Raw genomic sequence first — 25,442 nt, 5'->3', positions numbered from 1 at the left:
ACTGCATACACTAACAGACCCACAAACTCATAACTCACCTGCTATTTTTAATAACACAATTCCATGACCACAAAAAAGAAAAACCAAGCAGCAGGTACRGTAACTTGAAAATAGCAAAGGAAGTGAGCAAAACGGTCGGTCACAAAGAGTTAACATGGTACTTACCACCTGCATGGCAGAACTTCTTGGAGGATGTGGTTCTATGAGCAGTTGGGAAGGGGTCTGTCCAAAACTTCGTATTTGAGCTTCAACAGCCTGGAAAGAGCACAGGCAGGTTTGCATGTTAAGAGGTGCTAATTACAGGCAATAGAACCATAACTGTCACCTGAAAATGTCATTCCACACTTCTGGCTTGTTTCATGTTGAAAATCAACCCCGTGTGTTCACTGTGGGGCTAAGTGCTTGGCACTGGTACTAAGAATGAGGTAATCATTTTAATACTGTGGATGCTATTTCCATGAGAAACTCTGCAAAACCTCATCCTGCCCAATGATATTAAACAGAAACCAGCTATTACAATCAGAAACCCTCTTTATTGGCTCCATTTTTCCTTTCTAACACTGGCTTATCCTGTTTGCATCATAACTTAGAAACAAAAGCTAATTTTTAAAAAGTTTCTAGAGGTACTGAGAAAGCGTTCTACTTTTTATTTAAACTCTTATTTCCCAGTTTCTTAGCAATAACTACAAYGAAAGCTACACTGAGTTTTTTCATACTTTTGTCTTTATTCAGACAGATGAAACAATTTTAGGATGCATTAAACTATCAACAGCAAGACTAATACTAAATACAACTAAAGAAGAACTTGAAGATGCAGCACAATTTTTTTTAAGTTACTCTAAATCTCTAGCAGCATACTTTATCACTTTCTTCATAGGTGCTATATGAAAATGCCATCTCATGCTTAGTGATTTCTTAAAGATAATTATTCTGAAATGTATGAACTTACACTTCTTGCCTATACATGTTCAACTAGTTTTCCGTGTTGCCACATATGGGCCTGGTGGCCCAAATACAATATCAAACAACCAAAATTTAACAAGTTATTTCTTATCAGCCAAGGCCCTGTACTATCCACAGGATCACACTAATCCTATAGAAAATCTGAAGTAATTCAGCTTAGTTTGAATCTTTCATTGTGAGCTAAACTAAGTCAAATTACCTTGCATTCATTGTGGGCTAACAGCTTGCATATGCACAGATACTTTGATTTCTCTGTTGTATGGTAATTTGATAGTGCTTTGAGCCCTACATTCTCAAAAGTGTCTAGTGATGCTGAGTACCTAAGGTGAGGCATCAGCAAGTCCTATTTTCAAAAGGAAGTCTCCTGAAAATCAGGCCCCTGTAAAGTGTTTCAAGTGGAGCACTTAAACACTAAAAGACGAAACCACTCACCACTTCTTTAGCTTTTAGAATATTATGTTTGCTCTCTCTGAAATTCTTCTTTTTTATGGTTCAACAATTTCAACATACCTTGAAGGTCCTTATACTTACATGGCATGTTCTATTTTACTACCCATTAAAGTTTTCAAGAAAATGGTGATTTTGAGAAAATGGTGAACACACTGATTTTATTCTTAAAAACAATTATTTTTAGACAATAATAAAGATTATTACTGGCACACATAACACTCTCCTGTTACAGAAAGAACAAAACCAAATGCAGAATGCACCGGAGGCTTTAAGATCATCAAAATAATCATGCTCTGAAACAGGAAATATGCCATTCAAAACACTTGACCTTACCACATTTGGCAAGGTTTTTGAAATACCTAACTCACCAGAATAAGAGCTTCAATGACTCTATGGGCAGATTCTAACACTCTTCCCCACACCAGGAAGTGCCTTAATCTTCAAGAAGTCCTACGGTATTGGAACTGCTGAATAAGCAACTGTATCAAAAACCTGGCCATAATTTGACATGCAAATGCTGAGATTCAATGAGAACTTTTTGAGGAATAGCAATATCAAGTTCATGAAACAGCAAAGCTCAATAAGCCCATCAGAGTCCCCCTCCCAGTGACTAGAGATGCTACATTAAAATTCAAGGCTGGGTCTTGTGGCTAGAGACTTCAAGGGCACAGAATCTGAGGTCCCTCAAGAGATGAGACAAAACATCATCATATTGGTCAGCAACTCTACTGTCTCCATAAGAAACTGCTTGTCTCAAAATATCCAGATTAAAAGGATTTACTTGCATTTACTTGCAGGTTGATTGGAATATTGTTAACAGCAGACAGGAATTCTGCTTTGCACTGAGAGTACACCAGAAGAACATAGAGGGCCAGTGCTAGAACAACCCTGGATTCAAGTTATTCTGTGCATATTAAAATTTTATTACAGAGTTTAGAGGATCTACCAATTATTTCCTATCAAATATATTTCCTAATTATTATCCAAAACGAGTAAAATATTCTTGAAGCACAACTCCATGCATGTCTTCTAGACAGAACTAAAAATACAATGGATAAGAAGAGGAAATAATAAGCTTCAGACTTGTAAACTTCTTTTTATTTTGTCCTGCAGTCAATATAGAAGCATCCATTTCCACATAGCCCACATTCAGCATTTAAAGGGAGTCAGAGTTTTGTCTTACTTGTGAAATTTGGTATGTTCTTTAATTCCCAGTCCCATTACAGGATGCTGCCTCTATAAATTATACTCCCTTATACAGTGTCAGTACTAAGAAAGGAAAAATTAAACTCAAGATATGATGTACTAATGCAGAGCACTTTAAATACAATCACCATAACAAGAGCACACACTGACTTAGAGCAAAAATCAGATGTTATAATTACTTTAATCAATGAAAGATGAGTGGTCAGAAAGCTATTTTCCACAGTCCAGATCTCAGAGAAGCTCACAGCTATCCAGCAACATAAAAACTGGAAGAGTCATAGTTATGCTCCCACTGCTCCGCTCGCATGATGCCAGACATTATCGCACTCCTAGACCACACAACAGCAGCAGTAGAGCAGTTAATCATCTCCCATCCACCCTCAGTGCAGAAGAGAATCCCTCTGGGGTATTAAAAACAAGTATTAAGTAATCCACTCAACCTGCAAGTAAATAGACATTGCTCTAATCTGCCCATTTTCACACAACTGGCTTTCTGTAGGAACTGGTAAAACTGCTGACCAAGGGGACAATGATTTTGCCAAAGCTGGTCTTAGGGGAGGGACCACAAACTCTATGCAGACCACACACATACCCCTCATGCTCTTGCAGAAAATCTCATATCAAACTTGATTCTCAGTCTTTAACAGAGAGTGTCTGCATCCATGCTTATGATCTAGCAGATGCCAAACTACAGTTTTGGATTTACAGTTCAGGCACAGACAAGTTTTTTAGACTCATTAGGTTCCATTTGGTCCTCCCAGAAATATGAGAGCCTACCTTTCCAGGAAAGCAAAAGCCCACTGACATATCCTTCCCTTTTAGCCAATGGAACTAGGAAAAGTAAAATTTTGATCACGTGCTACAAAGGGTAACAAGGTTTGATAAAACTTCAAAATAATATACAAAATACAGGTAGGAATATTGATATCTGTTAGCTCTCCTTACCGCACATTTTCAGAGAGCCAACAGAAATTTGTAACTGTTGAGTACAAATCAAGGCAACAACGTTTGGACAATTACATCTAGACACAGCAGCTAGACTTCAGCATAACAGCTTCTCCTTGCATTCCTCTTAATGACCAAGAGAAAAGTAAAGATTTTTTTTCTTAGGCTTCAAAACTTCTTCATTATGACCAAGACATTGCACTAGCACCCCCAGATGATTACTTCCTTGTCCCAGACTGTACTCAAAATCAACCCAGACGTCAACAGTACATGTTCGGATGAGCCCTCAGCCTCTTCCATACAGAAAGATGCAAGAGGACCTCCCTGCATCAGCAGAAACATGTGATGGTGGTGCCAGAGTCAATCTTTTCTCTTCCAATTTGCATAACAAGAGAAAGAGAAATACAGGGCATTTTAGCCACCAGATGTCACTCAGACTTTTGTTCAACCTGTCAAAGAAAATCAGCTAGAAGCAGACAATCCTTTCCTCAGAGAGATAATTAATACCTCCTTTTTAAGAAAAATACCTACTGCTCACCTGAGAACATACAGTAAATTGACCATCAGTCAACAAGTCATCAATTCACTTTCTAACAAATTATAGCCCAGCTTCTAACTTCATTTTCTTGAAAACTTACTAATAGCATTAGTCAGTATTACTAAGAGACAGCCAGCTTCTTCCAGCGGCAGAGGAAGGCTACGTATTCTCACGTTGTTGAATCTCCCTGGAGCATATAAGAATTTAAATTATTGTAGATACAAATACTTGGGAAATTTGCATAACTAGTATAATTTTTCTTAAAGGCATCATGTAACTGGAAAGGAATAACCTTTGTTTGAAAGATATCTTTAGTATCACACACTCTTATCTCTGAAAGCATGCTGCATACCACAAAGTAAAAGATAGTATCATTCAACATTTTGTTTCACTGCTTCTCAAATATCTCAGTAAAACAGCCTTCTTCCTGTTAATCCTCTGCAACAACAAAACTTTGGTAAGGCCAGAATTGTTCCAGATGCTACAACCAGAAGTAATAAAATGAAACAAGCTAACTAATCCTTTACAATAATCCACACAACATGCATCACAAACCACGTACTTACATGATAAATATGGTTTCTCAAATGCTAATTAATTTATAAACAAGAAAGTCTCAAGCAAATTTCACAAGTTAAAATTTATCTGATTACCACCTTAATCTGTTCCTAAAATCTCCTGATCACCTCTTTTTTTTTTGGGGGGGGGGGGAAGGGGAGGGGGAGAGGGGAAATAGGGAAGCAAATTAAAAGAGGAAGAGTGAGAAACAAATGAAAACTTGGCTTAGCTATAATGTAGCTTTTGGCCACTGCTTAGCACAGACATTTTCAGTCTCTGAATTTACCCTCTAATCTAACTGTGAAGAAAGTTAATTCAACAGTATGCAGTACCCACCAAATACGGCTGTAAATTTTTTGGGAAGGAGGGTGATGGGGAGATTGAACATATGGATGCAGTTAAGGTAAAAACAGATGTTTGTTACTTTTCTTTGCAGCAACACTCAGAAACTAAGTCAAAATTGCTTTTTTTTCATGTTTATGTCTGAAAGAACTATAAAATTAAATATGAGGGAGAGAGGGGGAAGGGGGAAGTGCAGTGAGTGTCACAGAGAAAGAATGAAATGGTCTCTAAGTTTTGAACTCAAATGATGAAATGAAKGCCCACAGAATGAAAAGGCAAAACACACGCTATTTAACTCCAGATTTAGAGGCCCTTAAAGAGACTAGTTAAGAGTTGCTTTCATCATGCACACTCAGACACAAAACGCCAAATTGTCTGAAGAGTCCAACAGCCACAGCATAGCCATGTTCAAATGCACGCCACAGTTTGAACAGATGCAACAGTTACTCTCCTATCATACTTACTACATGCTAACATACTGACTTGGAAAATTGGAGGCTACAAATTTGCCTTTACAAATCTATATGCCTTTACAAATCTATATGCAAATATTTTCAGTAGTTCTCAAACCAGTAGGAGTTAGATGCCAAACATTTGAAAGCCCAGATGAAATAATATCATACAATGTAATATACACTCTTTCAGCATGTGTGTTAGGGACAGCAAAGGTTTTGGGTTCGTCCTCCCTCTCTCTACCCTGCATTTATGTCCAGAAAATAGCAGTCCTTGCAAAAATAATTACACTTTGGCTCTCTGCCGCTCTTACCTCAATTTTCAATATTCAAAAAGGTTTACACACATGTTCCTCAGTGATTTCTACTGGCTTAAGCGATATGCAATTATGATTACTTGCTTTCCCTTTCCTTCTACCCAGTTGTTGCTTTACAGCACCAGAGAACACAGAATATTTGACAGGTTTCCCTTCAGACAGTGAAGCTGAATGGCTTAGCGGCTAACTGACTAGCTCCTTTCCCTGTGGGACAGTGATTAAAATCAAGCTTTGATAACGAGTGATCAGGAAACCTTTTCTGACCAGATAGTTACTTACAACGCTACAGTGAGGCTCTTAGTTAAATTCCTCAAGGACTACAGTCCAGATAACACCAGCCAGAGAACAAGCAGGATTCGTAACGTCTAGATAAAATTGCTGAAAACAAGCTAAAGATTACAGAAGAGAAGCTCTTCATAGTACCATCTCCTGTTGTTTCATAACAATTCCCATTAGATCAAGATTGTGAAAAATGGCAAAACACTTTTCAGAAACAATGTATACGCTTGCTGACTGTACACCTGCCCTGGGGACATTGCACTACACTTGACCCAGGGAAAAAAACAGCACTCAAATGTTGGTATCATAAATTCACACACTTGCATCTGCTGTTTTAAAAATAAAATGTGCAGCCTAAATTCTTCATGCCAAAACAGAAAATTCTTCTGCCTTTTTAACTTCACAAACCAACCCTTCTGTAGTGAACCATTTCAATTTTTTGTTTTATCAATTTAACTAGTCCCTTAATGTACTGTTTTAAGGAAAATGTGCCTACAATAGCTTTGAAACCTAATGAATGGCTGGGGAGGGAAGGGAGTAAGGAGGGGAGAAAGACTAAAGAAAAGAAACTACAAAATCAAGAGTTACATACTATTCTCTGTGATCGTTAAACATGCCTGCAAAACGTTTATCATATAACCTCTGTTAACTAAGCAGAATGTAAAGGATTACTATTGCAGGCAGCTAATGTTACTAACTCCATTCAAGTAACATAGGTTTATGGCTTCAGAGCAGAAGTGCGGGCAGAAATACTGTCAACAGCCTGCAGAGGGTGACATTACTAATGCGCACTAGCAACTTGTTAGGAAGTAAAAAGCGCACAACCCCTGTCTGCTGCGGTACAGCAGAGATACGTGTAACAAAACTGAGCATGCCACATTACACAAGAAAATGACATAAAAAGGTAGAAATGAGTCATCAAATATAAATGAGGCACAGATTTTTTTTTCCTTCCCTGTAGCTTCCTTCCAAGAAACACATCATTTGTATAATCTCTTACTATTTTCTTAGTTAAGCTCCTTCTGTATGTCTGCTCAAGGTTCTCCAGTTGCCTGTTTGGAAGTTGGTTATTAGTCTAACCGCTCATTATTTTTCAAATCCAAACTGCTACAGATACCGGCAGGCACCATACACTGGATTTTTTTCCTTAAAGCTGTTTGGGATTCAATATACGAGTGATACTTTTTCTGTTCACATCATAGAAAAGTGTACAAGGGAGCAAAGAGAGGGTACATTCCACCATGCCTTTAAAAACAAAACACTAATCCAGCTCCTAAACTACATTAAGAAATTTTCTGTGAGAAACAAGAAGATTAAGCATTTTTGCCCAGACAAATTAGTATGGCAATTACATGGCAGTCATTAAAGTAAAACGGGAAGTAATCACAGTTTGAGAAAATACGAGGAGACCCCTCAGGGCCATCGGAGTTGCTCCAATCTGAATACATGCATTCCTGGCATATTAAACAGAGGCCTAGGCCAGCCTTCCCGCAAGCCCCAGTTCATGCGGCTGTCCATCTAGCACAGTGTAATCCCAGCTGCCAATCTGAAAGAAACCAGTTAGTCAGAGCAGACACAACCAACAGAAACAAATGTCACTCAGTAATGTTCAGAGGCACTGGGTTCATGGATAATTTCAAACAGTATCTCTGTCTGGAGCACTGATGTGCTCATTCAAAACACCTAAATCTCTGGCTACTGGAAAGGAGCAGATAAAAAAAATAGAACTAGAAAAACAGGTCTGGTACTACTTCAAAGAAACTGACAAAATAAAAAGGGAAAAGAGTCTAAAAAGACGGTAAGACATATTGAAAGACCTGCAAATAAAACTTCAGTACAAGAAAAAAACTGTAAGCCACTCTGGGCTAATTTTAAAAAATGCAACAGTCTCAATTTCATTTGAGCACCGAGAACAAAACTGATTAATTTCTCTATTCAGTACAGCAACTGAAGATTTCAAAATAACAACTCATTGCTTCCATTTAAAATCAATAACATCACATAGAAAATAGTGTCCTATATGCAGTATCCTGAAACCTCACCAATTTCCAGTATTATTCATTCACTTACAACAGTATCACTCCTTTAAATAGCTAAATATAATTCTTAAAACTTACTTCTTTCACACAGTCTAGTTGCTACTCAGCTGACTCCAAATTTTCTGATTTAAAGCATTTTTCTTTGGAAGAAAGCAATCTGTTCCAATCTGTTTCCGTTCCATGGAAATGCATCATTACTGATAACATTTCTGTCCTTTAAATAGAAAAGCTGCACTAAAATCAAAACATTCTAATTTGAGGGAAATTAATATACTGATGTAAAAACCCAGCACCTAGGTTTTTTTAAAAGTCTTGCATGATCAGATGTTTCAAAATCTAACAACTGTAAAAAAAAAAACTAAGCAACTCATTTTGCTAAGCCAAGAAAGGCATTTATTTAAACTAAGTCATAACTACAATCTACAAGTTCAAACTATTCGTTTTCAAAGGATGGGTAAAATATTAATTTCAGTTTTCTACTGCAATGAATTTTTTTTTTTCTTATCATCTAATAAACTGTAATGTCTAACCAGGACATGATTTTTGGACACTGAATGAGGAAAAACATCTCCAGCATGACCTCAAGTATTCTCGCTCCAGAAGCAGCTATTGTTCTGATATAATATAACTAATAACTAATATAATAGAGTTTGGTAAATAAATACCGCATCTGCAGACACAGTGGGAACACTCAGGAGCTAGGCACCTCAGATTACAATGAACAAATACAATAAAAATATTCCAAACAAAAATCCGTAGTTTCCCAATTACTGTAAAAGTCAAAACAGATATCGGTGGGACTCTATAAAAAAACTGAAAATAATCTAAGCATGCTGATGATACAAAAGATCATGAAATGTCTATAGGCAATTTGCCTCTGTTTGATTCAAGGCTAACTGACTTAGTGTATGGTAACTGCAGTTATCATACGCTAGTATTTCTCATCCTTTCCACATATAGTAGAAGAAAAGGTAAAAGGTAAAAAAAAAAAAAAAAAAAAAGTAGAAAAACTTTTTTCTATTCAAAAAGTTATTTTTGGAAGATTATGAACATCATTTTCTTCTATCCTGTGTTTACCTTTTTGATTACACTTTCTCATTTAACACTGGCCAAATCTGTTGGATATCTAAGACTGACCAGCCAGGCACGAATGAAAATGTAAAGAGCTCAGGGGGTCTCAAGCCTTCTCTGGCTCTGATAGATCCACAAGACAGATCAAGCAAGAAGAGGTGAGGGAACTGACTGCACGGAAAATTTCTACCCTTTGAATTTCAATCAGGGGCTGAGAAAACAAGCACTCAGAGCTGAAGAACTAATTTACATGAGTTACCTCCTTCTAAAAAGCTTTGCAATTCTCAATCAAAGCAGCTCTTTTGATTTTTATTTTTTTAATTCTTATACATCAGGCATCTCAGTCCTACCTTAGCTAACTCTGAAATATTACCTTTTTTTCCACTGGATAGAACAGCAGAAACACCAAATAAAATTAGAATCCACTCTGTAATGAGCATAAGGAGAACATTCAGGTCAAATATCTTGCTGGACTGAAATTGAGCTGAATACTTTTATGTCTGTTTCTAAGCACTGGTGTAAATATGTAAGTTAAGACAAAGGGCAATAAAACGCCATTCGTCATGTCAAGCAGTGCGTTAAATGGAATCAAAGACATGTGACACCTCCCAGATACCACACTAAATCCTTGCCTCTGCTCATTTTGCCTCTCTACTCAAACACCATAGATAGACCATAGTGTGAGCTGAGATGCGAGAATTAATAGTAAATGATATGAAGCAGTGGCGTTAATTACGCTCCTGCTATTTTAATGCTGCTTGCACCAGAAGACGACAGCCGTCCCTTTGGGGGAGAACAGCCACGCGTAGAGGAGCTGGCCCCGACGCCTGCAGCAGCAGGAAGCGCCCACCCACCACGGCAGCGGGTGGCCTACCTGCGCCACACAACCCTTCTCCAGGTACCTGCACAGCAAAAGGCCAGGGCCCGGGTCTGCTTGCAGCTGGCACGGCTACCTCTGCTTAACCGTTAAATCAGGATGTTTACTTTGAATATAGTCTTCCTAAGTCTGGTTCCATGTAACGATATTTTAATACAGATTTTTAATAAAAACTAGATCAATTCTTAATGTTTATTTGGCTTTTCGCACAGTTCCTGTGCTGTACAGTGTGAAGCATACCATCTGTGCAGCACATTCTGGCCAGAGGTGATTCAGAGATTGTTGCTACAACACTTTGAATTTTGCCTCCATGAATTCTTTACTTACTGAATTCAACACGTCTAAATTTACTGTTCTGTGACAGTATTTTGTAATCACTTTATCGTACTTTATAAAACTCACTGCAGCCACAACAAAGACCGTGCCCAACCTGCTAAAAACAGACCGATCATTTTCCCAACTATTTAGTAAATGTTAACTATGCTATAAATACAAATTGTGTTTATACTTTGTGAAAGATTCACTGCTGTCAGAGTTCTCCAGCTGAGTTAGAGCTTAAATATGCTGTTAACTCCCACCATGAACACAGCTAAAAGAGAGGCCAAAAATGCTTTCTCTGGGATAAGATATCAGATCTGCTACTGCTGTCATGAAACTGGGGTCATGTAAACTAAACATCCTTGTAGCTTCTTTTGGAAAGCACAGAAGTCTCTCAAACTATAAATATTTAAAAATAAAATTAGACTCATAAGAGCTATGTCTAAGATGCATAAAACTTACCCAAAGATATCAATCTGGGGCAACATTTAAAAGCTATTATCCATGAAATAATTTATGCCATATGCCTTGAGATAGAAAATAAAAGAATTATTTCCTCTCTTTATATAATCAGAAGTGACACATTCAAATAACATACCAAATGCTATGTCCAAGTTGATTCTTCACAATTCTTGATTTTTGAAACTCCTCGGTTCATATGGAAATACAATATCAACAGTAGAAAGGAAGGTGCCAATAGCATGGAGCAAGCTGTGCTCCCTAATGTTAAACAGACTACTTTCACGTAACAAAATGGTGCCTTGTCCTCGAAGGAGGACGTCTAACACAACTGAGTCATCTTAGGCTAAAAGTAAATCACTTCTCAATGAAACTATGTGGGGATGGGGCGCTTTATCATTTTTTTGCAAACCTCTGTCGCTAATTTTCAAATCATCACTCTCCCTTAATTATTGACTACACTGGTCATGGCATATAATATTTAAAAAAAATATTTAAAGAATATGCTCAGGTGTTTTTTGAAAAATATGGTAGAAAATCTAGTATATTTCCTGAGGCTCAGGGATTCCTGTAGCAAACTGATGACTTGTTCTCTAAGTAATATTTTGCCTTCACGCTATTAACTTCATTCTCTTTCCTGCAGTTTAGGCGTGTCCAGGGTTTATTCTAGCCACATAGAGATATCAGCAGGGTAATGGGCTTTTAATTAATAACTGTGAGTGTTGCCTAGATTCATGATCGTCCTTTGTTAGATTATGTCAGAGACAATAGCAATTTCTATTCTTCTGACCAAGAAGTAATTATTGCAGTAATGCAATATCCAAAAATCAGCCCAAGATCCAAATTATTTTCTGCAGATCATGCTTCACCTCTTAATCAGTTGCTTGTCTGAATGGCTTAGAACTAATCCTAATTTTTTTCTTTTCAAAAGAGAGCAGAATTTGTGACAAGCAAGAAGAAAGTGCCATGAATCCCGTCCAGAGGGGCTGGCGGGTGTTTATTGGCACAACTGCGACTACTTGCCTCTCCCACGGGGGCAGCAAGGAAGCCTGCCCAGGGCAGATGCTGGGTGCAGGACTTCCATAGCTCAAAACGTGCTGCTCAAGGTGGAGTCAACAGCAGGCAGCTATACAGCATACCTCTCCTGGCACAATCCACACTCTCCGTAGGAAAGAGAAGGGATATTTACTGCTTCTCAACTGAACAGTAACTTCCCTCTGCAGTTGTAACCTCCTTCAGCAAGATACACAAGCACTAAGATCAGAGCCAACAACAACACTGCTAAAGTAGCTAGAAGAAAAAAGAAGAGGATGAAGGAACGGTTTCTGCAGGGATGCAATGTGCGCAGGTATGCCAGCGGATGGACTGGGTCTCTCGCCTCGCTTCCCCTGGTTGTGGCTCCCTTCCCCCCCAGCTCCAGCTCAAACCCTCCTCTCTTGATCTGCTCCCCTCCCCCTGAGATTTGCCTTTGAATTATGCAAGCTTTGCACTCCCCAGGGTTTATCTGCCAAAAGGTAGCATGTGGCCCATGGTTTGCATTTTAGTTTAAAATTTTCTATTATAGCAGTCAGATCCTTTCAAAATACTTTACTTCCTTTATTCCCATAGGCAGAAAGAATGGCAGGAAAAAATTGTTCACAGCAGTATGAAAGGATGTAAAACTTCTACATTTTCAGTTAAAAAAAAAGAAAGTTAGAATATGGTTTTAATCAAGTAGTTTTCCTTCCTAGACGAGTGTTTCCTTCTTGTAATATATATAACCTGACTGCCTATAAAAATAAAGGTGCCAGTTGGAGCCATTTAGGAGACCTAAGGAAATTCTACATTAACCTAAACTCCTCTGCTCCTCAGTTCCTTCCACCCTTGTTCTGTGTGTGGCCTCTCCTTAGGCTGGTGACTTAGGTCACCAACATCTATACGCTGTCTCTGTGAAGATACTTCAGAAACACGTGCATCATGGGCTTCTCAGGACTGACGTGGCCCAGGCTTAGCAGTGCATATTCTCTCAGACCAGCTCCACGCAGAAATTGCCATGGCTTAAACACATGCTATTATTTCCATATGATGCATAAGCCTTAGTAACTTGCAACTCAGAGTATACAGAAGCTTCCGATTGTCTTAGGTTTGCAAATAAAACTGTATTTTCTACTACAACTGACAGGATTTAAATCCCCGAACCTTGAACCCTACTGAGAGGAAGAAAGAAAGGTGAAAGCATCCTTCTCAAAACCCAGAAATCTAGAATAAAATTCCCAATTTAATTCTTCCGTAATAAACAGATATTAAATCTGTGGTGTCACGCCTGTCTAAAAATACTATTAATTGCCCAGATCAGAAACTCATTTGGCCTCTAACCAGGACTTTGGGAGAGAAAAGGAGAAATATTTTCTGGCAAGCTGACTTAAGGAGAAAAATAAATGCTGATTGAAGCTGCTCAGCAGTACAGAATGCTAGTGTAGGTCCTCAGGGAGATGAATTAGTAAGCAAGAAGAAGGTGAGGCTGTCAAAAGTGCATGATAAATTCATTTAGCACATAGATATACACACAACCAGATTTTTTATTACTTTCATCTTTACTCATGAGTAAAACCAGAATAACTCACCATTGGTGATGACACTCATTAAATCTCTTTGCACTTTTATCAATAACATATTGGAGCTGATCATGTGTAACATTTAAAACTACAAATACACATGTACATAATACAAAAATATGTCATTACAAAATAAATATAAATAGGAAGGGATACCTTGCTCAACAGAAATCTTTTTACTGTCAGAATATCCTCTTTGACCTGCTTAAAAATAAGACTAAAAAATACTAAATAAAAATATTCCATTGGACTAATCCTCAACACAGCAAAAAATACTACAGAAAACATTCATTCTGCTGGCTGCATTTGACAATTCTTGACATCAGAAGTGTTTCAAAACTCTTCTGCTGATAAGCTACTCCTTATTCAGGAACTCAATGGCACTGCTTTTCTCTCTCTTCCATTTTCATTTTTTATGCCACTCAGCTCAGAATGTATAGAACAATCCAAAAATAAGAAACATTATAGTAAAGCACAATAAAACATGACAAACTCAAAAGGTTTGGTAACAAAATATATTAAAATATATAAGGAAGTGCAAAGTGAATGCCTCTCTTTAAACAACCCACACTTCCAGATCGGTTTTTAACTTCCTTGGTCTTATATTACCTTTTTTCAGGCTATGACATAAGTAAAACAGGTCACAGTTATACTGATAATACAGCTGTTCTTGAAAAATTAAAAACTACATAAAAATGTTATGTGTGGTGGCTGTTATTTTGGTTAGTATTATTTCAATTCTTAGTTTCATCATTCAACATCCTTTTACAGAGAGACTATTTCTATGCTTTCTCTACCAATATACATTAACCATTTGGGAAGTCAGTGTTTTATGGGAGGAGTGGATTTTTAAAAAGCAATACCTTGGTAAAAAGTAACATTTATATTATGCTAGGTGACTCACAAATGAAAAAAAATCTTAATAGAAAAGGGTGTCTAAAGACATACAGTCAAAGCTGTATTTCACATTAAGAGTATGTTGAAATTAACACTGAAGACTGAACCAAAATGAATTATACAAATTAATTATTAATTTATATAATAAATATATTGATTATATTAATTAATTATAAGGGGTGTTTCCTTGTCAGCATACAGTGGACAAACATTATCAAAGAAATGAAAAAATGACAGAGTAACCAGTAATGTCCGTTACCCTTGGCCAATAACCGTTTCAAATCCAGGTGATGACAATTTTTCTTACAAGCCAAGCATTCCAGTATCTCTCCTCTTAGCTCCAATTAAAAGTAATTCTACACAACATGTCTATTTTAGCTCATTTTTATTTTAGCTTTAGTGGACCAACATGAAATCTGCAGGTTGACTGCAACCAAAAGGACTATGGCATCCAGCCACCACTCTCGTTAGTAAACCCAGCCATTGTGCACCTCCACGTGCCTGGCATGCCCCAAACCTCTACGCTGCACCCACACACCAGGTACAGCCCACACTGTTGCTATGATGTGACCCAAGCTACAGAGGCCGTCAAGGTGCCCCAACAATCAGATGGCCAGTGTGTACAAATCTACTAATGTCTGTAAAGAGAAAGGTCATCCTTCTTGATTTCATTCATTTCACAAGCATATTTCCTGCTGGTATACATCTAGCCATGCTTTTAAATACAATTACCTAAAGCATTCATGTTACTTTGTTCTCAGTGACTCAGAATATTTGATGACAAAGTATCAGTTACATTTGTTCTATAATTAATATACTTACAGTTATAATTGGTTCCAGTGAATTGCTCTGAACAGAGGAAGTAACACCCACCAAAAAACACCTTTAACAACCACCCCCCCCTTTTTTTTTTTCTGTAATACAGCCTTTTAGGGCAGGGGAGTCTTTAAGCTCACAAATATCCTGAGGGATATTCTAGAAAATAGATTTTTCTGAATGGTGCTGAGCCTGAGTAAAAGACTACTGATCTTCCCAATGATTTAACATTTACTTTTGCATATGAAAATACAGGGCACGTTAGTATTACTCTGATATCCTACAAGCCAAACAAAAATATTGCAAACTACAAAAGTACAGAGTGTTTGATGTGTACTACCTATGCAGGATGACATTAAAAGACTATGTTAATACTGTAAAAGTTAAACCAAAAGTGCAAGTCAAATCAAGGTTGCTCACCTTCCTTTTCCATTAAGATCCAGTATTAATTAGTGAGCAAAATGACTGCCCTCAGCAAAAGAAGCAATCCTTGAAGATTTATTTCTATAATAGCATCCAGTTTGTGTTGAACCTTGGTGCACAAAGTTTAAGAACAACTTGCATGGTTGTTCTCCAATTTTTTTGTGTCTGTAATGGGTGGTTTCCTAAGCTTCAGGCACCTTGCATTTGACTGGCCTTTAGCCAAACCACAAAAGAAAGCAAAGATTTGAACATTCACTGGTTGCCTTAAACAATATGGAATCTTTACATTTTCTACAGCACATTGGTCAACAATATTTAAAGTGCAAACTTACCTCTCTTAGTACAGGATCTGTTATTGAACTTAAATTTACAGCTCCTTCATAAGTCAAATAGTAGAATACATTCAGGGATCTAACAGCCTCTGGTCCTTGCTGTTTGTAGCCAAAAATCAGATCAATCCATTGGTGAAGCTGGCAGGAAACAAACTCACTTTCTAATGCCTGTAAAAAAGGGAAAAATAGAGCCTTCATTTCTAAGTAGTAGAAGTATATTCTGAAGAGCGTACAGAATTATCCTAACAAGTCCCACTACTAAACTGGTAACAGTATTTTAGAAATTGTACCATAAAAAGAACAGGTGGCCCCCGTGATGGATGCCAGGGTCTCATGTCTAACCCTGCCCTGCTTCCCACCAACCGTAAACCCCTTGCCTTCTTACCCATAATAGTGGGAATAAGAAACAAGCAATATGTGGAAAGCATTTATACATTTATGGACAGCCAAGCTACGTTTTTACGCACTCTCAAGATGAAATTGTGTTTTGCTATGTGTGATTTGCCCAGTGAATGGCATGCAAGGCAACGTCTTTGTGGCAGACAGACAGAAGGTTGGTGGATTTGGGGGAACTGAACTAACTAGGGGTATTCGAATGGCTGCAATGGAAAATGCTCTACATGCAGGAATACCAACTTGCTGTTTCTTTTACGCATTTCTTGTATATACCTGGTATATAGACCTTTACAGAAACAGTACTATGCTGAATGATTAAACCATTTTTCTGATCACATTATCTAATTACAATCCAATTCCCAAGACAAAAGTACCAAACAATAATGAAACTCTCCATAATGGTATTAGATATATCACAAATACATTCAAAGATAACTTAAAAATCATTTTAATCTAAAGAGTTAATTTGTCTAGATTAAATCACTAGCAGGATTTGCTTCCTCTCTTTTATACAGACAATTCAATATATTTCCTATTTTAATAAGAAGATGGGACAATGTAACAAAGTCTGATATTCGCTTCATGTAAAGAAACTAATAGCATTCTCCTTGTAAAGGAAATTCCTCATTTTGAGCAGATGAAGTTAAATTAATCTGAACACCAAGGAAAGCACTCTGCAATTTGCACACAAAAATGATGGGTTTGTTTCATTAACCAATGCCTGGAAACAACATTTAAATTGACACATAAAAACAGCAATTGTCTTAATTTGTGTGGTGCACTCCACACAAAAGCCCTAAATATGTTCAAATTAGAGCAAGCTGCTTGATTGTCACTGCAGTCTCATGTCATATTAATGCATGACAAACATTAAACCATACACTTAAATGGCAATTTATATCATTTAAATGTTTACTGCCAAACCAGATCATCACTCATTTAAATGTGACTTTCTGACAGCTAATTTCAGTTAATTTTCCTCGATTCACTTAATTAGAACTTTCAATCAAGAAAAGACCTGTACATATCTTCTACTTCATACCACTCTTTTTTTATTATTATTTTTATTAGGATTCCCAGCTACCGAATTGCTGAAAGCATTCTTTAAATTGAATTATCACACAGTATACTATCTCTTTGGATGATCAAATGGAACTATCTTATGACATATGTGCTTAGACAGAATTTTTTTTACTTGTTTTATTTTCTTTCTTTTTTTAAATTAAAAAAAACAGACAGAGACACACAATTAAAGCTACAAAAAACCACAAGCAGGCCAATTAAAAATTAATGATTTTAAAATTGTTTAATAAGATAAAAACAGTCAGGAGTCTCATGAGTGTCCATAACACTACAATTTGCAGCCATAAAATTCTGCAGGGCTCAGCAAATGACAATGATAGGGATTAATTTTCTTGCTATCCTGCTAAAACATTTTAACCCTAGAACATACTTACTATTATCATTACACTATTTCTCTCAGGAAAAAATAGTGTTAAGGACTTGTGAGATTTTTAATATACATTTAGTATGTGCAGACATCTTTGATATTTTGCTTTGTTTTCAAAAACTAGATCTGTAATGGTCATATTACACTTAGAAAACACCTGGACATGAATAACTAAAGGAATATCACTCTGCAGTCTCCTCAGATTAACAGTTAAATCAACCTGACTATCTTAAAAAAGCAAAACCAGAACACACACTTTCTGCCTGTTCATGGAGTGGTTGGTAGCCAATTTACTTCCCTTCTTCAAGTTCAAAATTAATTTACGCTTGCAGTTTGTATGAATTCAGGAGTAGATTTTTTTCATACAGTAAGCAATTTTAAACTATCTCTCTATTTTGCCAAATCACAAATATGAGGGCTAAATGAAAAATGCCTATGGTCAACAATAATACTCAGGACCTGAAGGACAGGCCAAACATTGCATACACAAATTCAAATAATAAGCAAGCTTGCCTGTCATTGCAGGTTCACAGTTAAGTTCTTCCTTGGAGGGAGGTGTTTATGCTATGACTCCATTGATAGAGGATCAATAATTAATGGGCTGTACAATGATTAAAAAATAAGCTAATTTTTCAAGGCAAACAGTGCAATGTACTAGTAGGTGTCATACACACCGTAGATCCACACGGATACATACTATTTAAGATGGGCACCACAAAAAAATCTGAAAAATGAAAAAGGTTCCAATTCGCATAAACGCCACAAGACAAATCTATTACAGTCCTAGCAAGTTCTCCTCTTTTAGAAAGGGATTTTTTTTTTTTAATTATTACTGCCAGCATTTGCCTATTGCAAAACTAAACCAAGGGTATAGAACGCTAAACATTTAGGATTACTTAAACATCTAGGGCAGACAGTGCTCATTAAGACTCACGTTAAATATGGCACGCAGCTATGGGATACTAACTGGCTTCCCATGCCGCTCTTAAAACTACCCAATCAGCCATTAGCACTCCCCTAGCAGGCTGCCTGTATCATTTACACCCACTGCGTGCTCGGAGCAAAACGAGTAAAACACAAAAATCCACTAAAATGTCCAGCATAATACAGTAATATTGAATCCTATTGAGTTATTGTAAAATAAATCAGGGACTAATGCCCAATTGTTAAGGATCAAATAAGACCCTGAAAAGACTGTCATGTGAAGCCACACACAAACTGTCAGTCCCGTCCACAGGGACTCATATTAACTTTGACAAACCATCCTGGGGCTGATATCTGTTTCTTTAATGAGATCTATTAGGCAGAGACTAAAGCACTTGAGATATGCTAAAAAGTACAGTATACAGATGTCAAACACAAACACCTATTAGTAACTTTCATTTCGCCATTCCCAAGGTAGAAATGCTGCAGAAACATCAACAAATTGGAGCTTTGCTCTTGCAAGGACATTTTAGTTTATTCATAAATATTTCTCAAATGTACACTGTGATGTCATTAAAGCAAATGCAATTAAAACTACTTCTTCAAGAATAATTCTGAAATTTATTATTTAATGCCCATCTTTTCATTTAATGTTTTCCAAAAGGAAGGAATAGAGAATAATTTTCTGCTAGAAAGTGAAGACCATCAGTCTAAAACACAAATGATTTGGTAAAGCATGGTCAGAATGACAAAAATATAAAACCAGCCAGGTTAGGAAAGATTTTTCCTTTTTTTCTATAAACACTCTTGTCATTCACTATGATACACTTCCCAAACGATCCTTATCCTATACCCTTGGAAGCAAGATTCTGAGTAACATGGCAAGTATCTCTAAAGTAACTACCATGGGGTTTTGCCCTCTACTTCTTTTTCTGGTTTAGATTATTTAATGGATTATAGTATATGAAATGATGTCTATTAAAAATAAATATATAATGTGCTAGAGATTAGGATGTCCCCATGCTGAAATCAGGTAAAGATATTGTGTGTTTCTTTTCACCAGTTTAGATATTTATTCATAATGAAGCTATTCAGAAATACAAAGCCACAGACTTGCTTGCCTTACTCCTATGCTGATTAAAGCAAAATAATCCCCAAGCATGGCATAAAGCATGCACGTAATTCTTATTTTGAAAGATAGAATACAAGTCCAGCCTCTACAAAATGTGTTTTATATAGCTAAAATTAAAGGAGAAACTTTTGATGAGACAACAAAACTCTTTCTCATGCATAACAAATCTTTCCTATTCATGCAATTAAAAAAAGAAAAAAATCCAGGAATATACTACATTGTCAAGTAAGAAATTACAAATCTCAAGTACAAATAACTGTCTATATTCTCCAAGGGACTGAACATTTTAATTCCACTTTGAAGTAAGGAATTCCCTTTGAATCACTCAAAATAATTGAGGCTTTTTTTTTTTTTTAACTTTCCATTTGAAAAATACTAATGTATGAACAGAAAAGCAGGATTTTGGATTTCACACATTTTAATCATCAACACAGTTTTCATGTGAAAAAGGCACTCTTGTGGAGCACTACAAAGCACTCACATAACTGAGGAACCAGGTAAGTAGTTTAAACTCATTAAGGGTGTACTCTGGGTTGTAAGCATGCGCATGCCCACCCGTTACAAACCCCCACAAACAACTGGAGTAATGTTTGCATGTGCAGGCTTTTAGACACTAGCTGGTAATGCTGCCTTAACATTGATATATGACCTCTGTAAGCTACAATGAAGAAGGCTGCTTTTTTCAGCCTAATTAGAACTGTTTCAAATTTTCCTGCTAAATATATGATAGAAGGTCCTTTCAACTTTTTTTTTTTATTCTACAGTTTCTTTCCATGTCAACTTTGTTCCAATCAAAATATGCTTTGAATTAAATGATTTTGATTCAATATGTGGATCACATTTCACTTCTAAGATTTAAAGTCCAAAGAGGAAAAGTTTAGGCTGTTCAAACAAAGCAAGAGCAGCCACTTTGCAGAAAGCTATTCACATTTACAAAGACTGACAAATTGTTTGTGTGCACCATTAGGTCTAGTTTCTGCAATAGTTGCCAGATTTCCTGTCCTCCTAATAACATATTAACTCTTGAAGTGCTGGCTTTATCTTTTGAGGTTTCTCAGTACCTGATAGTATTTAAAAGTAAATCATCAAATACACTTTTGTCTGAAACACTACCTTACCACATGGGGAGGCATCTGAAAAACGTATAGAATACTATTAGAAATATATTGAGCTCAAGCTTGCCTTGAAGATATCAGGACGAAGAGGAGGACAGCTGACATACTAAAGAGAAAACAGCATTTTTTATGAGGTAATATAAATTTTGAAAGAATGAAACAGACATCAAAACTTTTTACATTTACATACTTTTTTTTTTACAATTGATTTCTAACTTGCTGTAAATAACAGTTCCAAGCTGAGAGTTACAAAAAATACATATAGTTTTATTTATTGCATTTTGCAATTTGTGTTAACCTGAAATACCTCAGACAGTGAGCAATTATTTTACAGCTTAAGTTACATGGATTATTTCTTTTTTCTTTTATTCTAAAATGCTGCCCAGAAGCATACTGCCAGTGTATTCTTCATTGCTATTATGCTAAAGTTAGCATTTTACTTTATTTTTCTATTTTGTTACCAACAGTCTGATAAAACAGAAAAAGAACTCTGGAAAATACAATCTTAATAGAAAGAGTTAACTCAGATGCTTTATGCAAGAAGACTGATCTTACAGAGCAAAGGAGATCAATAGCTATAGGAGAAACTCACACTTAGGAGACCCCTGGAAGATAAACTTCCCTTCCTCCACTTCCTCTACTTCTCTTTATTATCAATAAAGCACTAAGTAATGACAAAAGAGAAACTGAAATAAAATGAAACAAAATTTTGTGGCAAGGTAAATTCTGCATAAGCATCACTTAAACAAAAAAAAAAGTGGCAATCTAATGACTCAAGATCCTATCTGAATTTATGGAATTATTACCAAAACAAAAGTTAGGATAGTGTTTAGCTAAAAATCTCCAGCACTTGTGCATCTTTTGCCAAGGTCTATACTCAGTCTACAGTTGTTATTTTGTAGTTTTAAATGGACGAATCAGCTGCTACATATTTTATAAAATGAAGGCTACATTTCCTTTGAAATTCAGCTTTAATCTCAACTGAAGTGTTTACCATTAGAAGCCAAGAACATAAGATTTAGGTAAACATGAAAACTTGCCCTCAAGCATTCACATCCACACTCTCCGTAAAGGGCAGAGATCATCCTTAAAAATTATTTTTCATTATATGCAATATGCTAAGTATATCCATGGTAATCTGGAAATTTGAAAGCAATATTTTAAGGCAAAATTGCTACCATTTATTATGAAGCGTATATAGGTAAACACACCAAATGCTACATTTTTATTGTTAAGTTGCCAAGTTTAGACATCTAAGTTCTGGTGCCAGCAGATGCTTAAACTTACTCATGTGAGCAATTTCACTTCATTCACAATAAAACAGCTTACATGGGTGAAGTTAAGCATCCTGGGCTGCAGGATCTCCTAAGTTTTGTTACAATGTCATAAGAAGACCCAAAGCATTATAGCTATTAGAACATCTGGAGAGCCAGACTTAAAAACACAAAATTCCAAAGATGGCAGTATAGTGTAAAGAAACTGCAAATAGGTTTAAGAATGCCAAAATGGGTGCTAAAAGCAGTGTAGTTATACTATCTCTGTGCTGAATAAGGGATAATTTGCCCACAGAAAATGTAATTGGTGTATCCTTTTCACTGAGTGCGCACACAGGTACTCAGAACAGATGAAGAACTATAAATTCATGCTAGCTTTCCTCACTTGTTCACATAGCCACAGGCATAGTTTTGACAATAATACATTGAAAAAGAGTGGGCAGAACCTGTCTCAGCCAACTGGCTCCACAAAATAACAGAAGCTTTTCAAAGAAATACTAAGAATGGTCCCTTTCGGATTGTTTGATTTCTTCTTAGACAGAGATAGAAAAGATACAGAAGAATTGTGAAAAGAACAAAATCTGACCAGCGTGGCTTTATTACATTCCCCTACATGAAAAATAATATGTAAAAGCCATAATTAATTACAGGTGTGGAGTCATACAAAAGGCTATCATTATTCATAAATATGATAATACTGATGTATGTGGCTTGCATTTCTCCCTCCCCTGAGACATTCAGAAAATCTAACCATGACTGGTTAGACCATAACCATTTCTTACTACAAATATGGTTAAAAGCACATATCTGTAACACCATGAAATGCTGTTGATTTCTCCACCCTTCCCTCTCCTCCCTCCTAATTTTTGTCCATGTTTAAAAGTCTGCTACATTGTCAGAGGATTCTGCCATCAGAAGAGTCAGCAACATCTCCCAAGACCAAGAATATCAGTCTCGATGAAAGTCCCTTTAAGCCTCCCTCTTCCCCAAGCAGCACCAAAATGAGGCGGGAAGCTCCCTCCTCCCCAAAATCCAGCAATTCCTCTCCCAGGTCCTCCAGCACTTGTTTGCTTGAAGACTGACAGACTGGATCTGGAACCTATTACCCATGGAAGCACAGACTGTTAACCACACAGCTGACAGTTGGCTCAGTCAAATTAGCTTAAATGAAGTTTTGTATTAAGAAAACAAACAACAAAATCCCACAAGATACGACTATATTTCACAACACAGTGTTGTGCACCAACAGAGCTGATGGAGTCGGTAGGGAAGCCGCCCATCGGTGCTAGCGTAGCATGCCAAGCTAACATACCTCTTTTCTCAGAAGGTTAACGCAGGTATACTGTTTCTAACACTTCAGCTAACTTGCATACACCTAACCGGCTTCTGCGTGGCATTGAGTCGTGCCTTGTCAACATGAACACAGTTGCTGCCAAATGCCAAGTATTAGCCAAAGACAAACTGGAAGGTCAGGGTACTACGCACTTCTGACAGAGCATTTGTCACGGCAAACAGTGATTCACCCTTTAACGCTACAGATTCTTTCTTGTTACAAGAGACTTGCAAAACGCACGCTACAAAACTGTAAACCATATAAAATTTGCTTGCCTTTGAGGCTGAACACATCTCAGCTTGCTATTTTACTGAAACTTTGAACTGAAACAGGCTGAACAGAAATTCAGAAAACTGCTATAGCCAAAGCCAATGTACTCAGTGTTTGGGTTTTAGCTTACATACCACTAAACACATACACTGCTAGCATAATTTTAATATAATACATGATGAAACTTAGTGAATGTGGTGAAGGTCATGAAGTTTTTTAGAAGGGGAAAATGTCTTAAACAAGAACTAAACTTGCATGATCAAAACACAAAAGAAGTTTACATGAACACAAACAGAACAACACTGGGAAGAGCTGTCATGTAAAGTATTAGGATGACTACTGCAGGTTTCGATCTCATTTAATCCTCAAATTAAAGTTTAAGCCTACTCATACTGTCTGATTAACAACAGCACAGTATACTTCATACAGGAAGAAACTGGTGATTTTTTTATACATATATTTTACAGCTAAACCTCCTCCTACATTTCACCCTTCTGATTTAGTCTGCTATTCCAAAGTCAACTGTTCCTTTATTTTTGTACTCTATTTCAACAGCTTGCAACATTTATAGTGTGCTTTGATGAGTCAGTTGTATATGCAATTCATGTGAAATGTGATGATCAACAGCTATCAGTACACATATAAGGAGAGACAGAAATGGTTGCAAACACATGGTCTTCAAATCACTGCAAAGAGCACAAGCAAACAGAATAGTTGTAGAGACTAATCTAACTTGTCTTTGAAGCCAGTTCCGGGAAAAAATATTCTAGAAAAACTTGTTTAAGAATCAGTATGACAAAAGGTCAAAGAATTTAAAATTTAAAACACAGGTTAGATGCAAGCCTGGCAGACAAGTCAATTCAGTCTTGTCATTTGACTTGTCTGCTAATTCACAAAATAGGAAGTGTTCAAGAGCTTTTGGAGAACAGAACATAAGATTTACAAAGGCAATTAGGGTACTGCATCTGAATAAATCAAATTGTTACAGGAAAAATAGGAAATAGCACTATATCATCACGTAGCACAACTGTGTAATGCATTCAGGGGCTAACATGCATAGATAAGCACGGGATTTGTTACCTTGCAATCATTATGAACAGACAAGTCCTGATCTTTTATGAAGACATTTTGTGCAGTTGCTTAGGACGACAACAATACAAAGTATGTTTGGCAAAGTCACCAGGCTCCCTAAAGTTGGCATTTAACTTGAACAACACAGGAGAGAGAATCATTATTTAACAGTGACAGAAAAAGAGAGAACACATGAGTCAAAGACACTATCAGCATGAGATTCTACAGTTCTAAGGCTTTTCYGTTTGCTTTTAGAAAATGTTTTTTTTCAGCACAAGAAATAAAAAGGGAAGGGAGTCCTGGTAGGGCTGGCTCCTCTTTTTTTCTCTGTCTCTGTCTATCTCTCTGTCTCTCTCTCCTCACACCAGAGCTTCTACATTCAGTATTTAAGAGAAAATTCAGATTTGTGGAAGATGAAATACTATCTGAAAAATGAAAAGGTTTTTGCAAGTTTGCCCAAACGCAAACAGGTTTTCATGGAACATCTTGTTTTGGCACATTTGCTAAGCAAGTCTGGATCCAGACGAATTGGTGTTCAAGGGCAGCTCACCTTATGTCAGATAGCCTAGGATGAGCACTTTCACAGTCTCCTCATTAAGGA

The 25,442-nt window shown here is 36.8% G+C and overlaps 1 protein-coding gene across 1 annotated transcript in view; it reads right to left on the bottom strand.

Moving 5' to 3' along the window:
* Positions 1-25,442, bottom strand: part of LOC112976363 (lipopolysaccharide-responsive and beige-like anchor protein) — a gene marked incomplete at its 5' end in the record, with an annotated part of 360,077 nt that overhangs the window by 44,842 nt on the left and 289,793 nt on the right. Inside the window, 2 exons of the mRNA XM_026087491.1 lie at positions 166-255; positions 15,877-16,044. Of these exons, the coding sequence (XP_025943276.1) occupies positions 166-255; positions 15,877-16,044 (258 nt within the window). The remainder of the gene's footprint in view (positions 1-165; positions 256-15,876; positions 16,045-25,442) is intronic.

The sequence above is a fragment of the Apteryx rowi genome, unplaced genomic scaffold (assembly GCF_003343035.1).
Source record: "Apteryx rowi isolate R43461 unplaced genomic scaffold, aptRow1 scaffold_72, whole genome shotgun sequence".
Taxonomy (NCBI): Eukaryota; Metazoa; Chordata; class Aves; order Apterygiformes; family Apterygidae; genus Apteryx; species Apteryx rowi.
The sequence above is the reverse complement of the archived record's forward strand: the minus strand, read 5'-3'. Positions and strand labels throughout refer to the sequence as shown.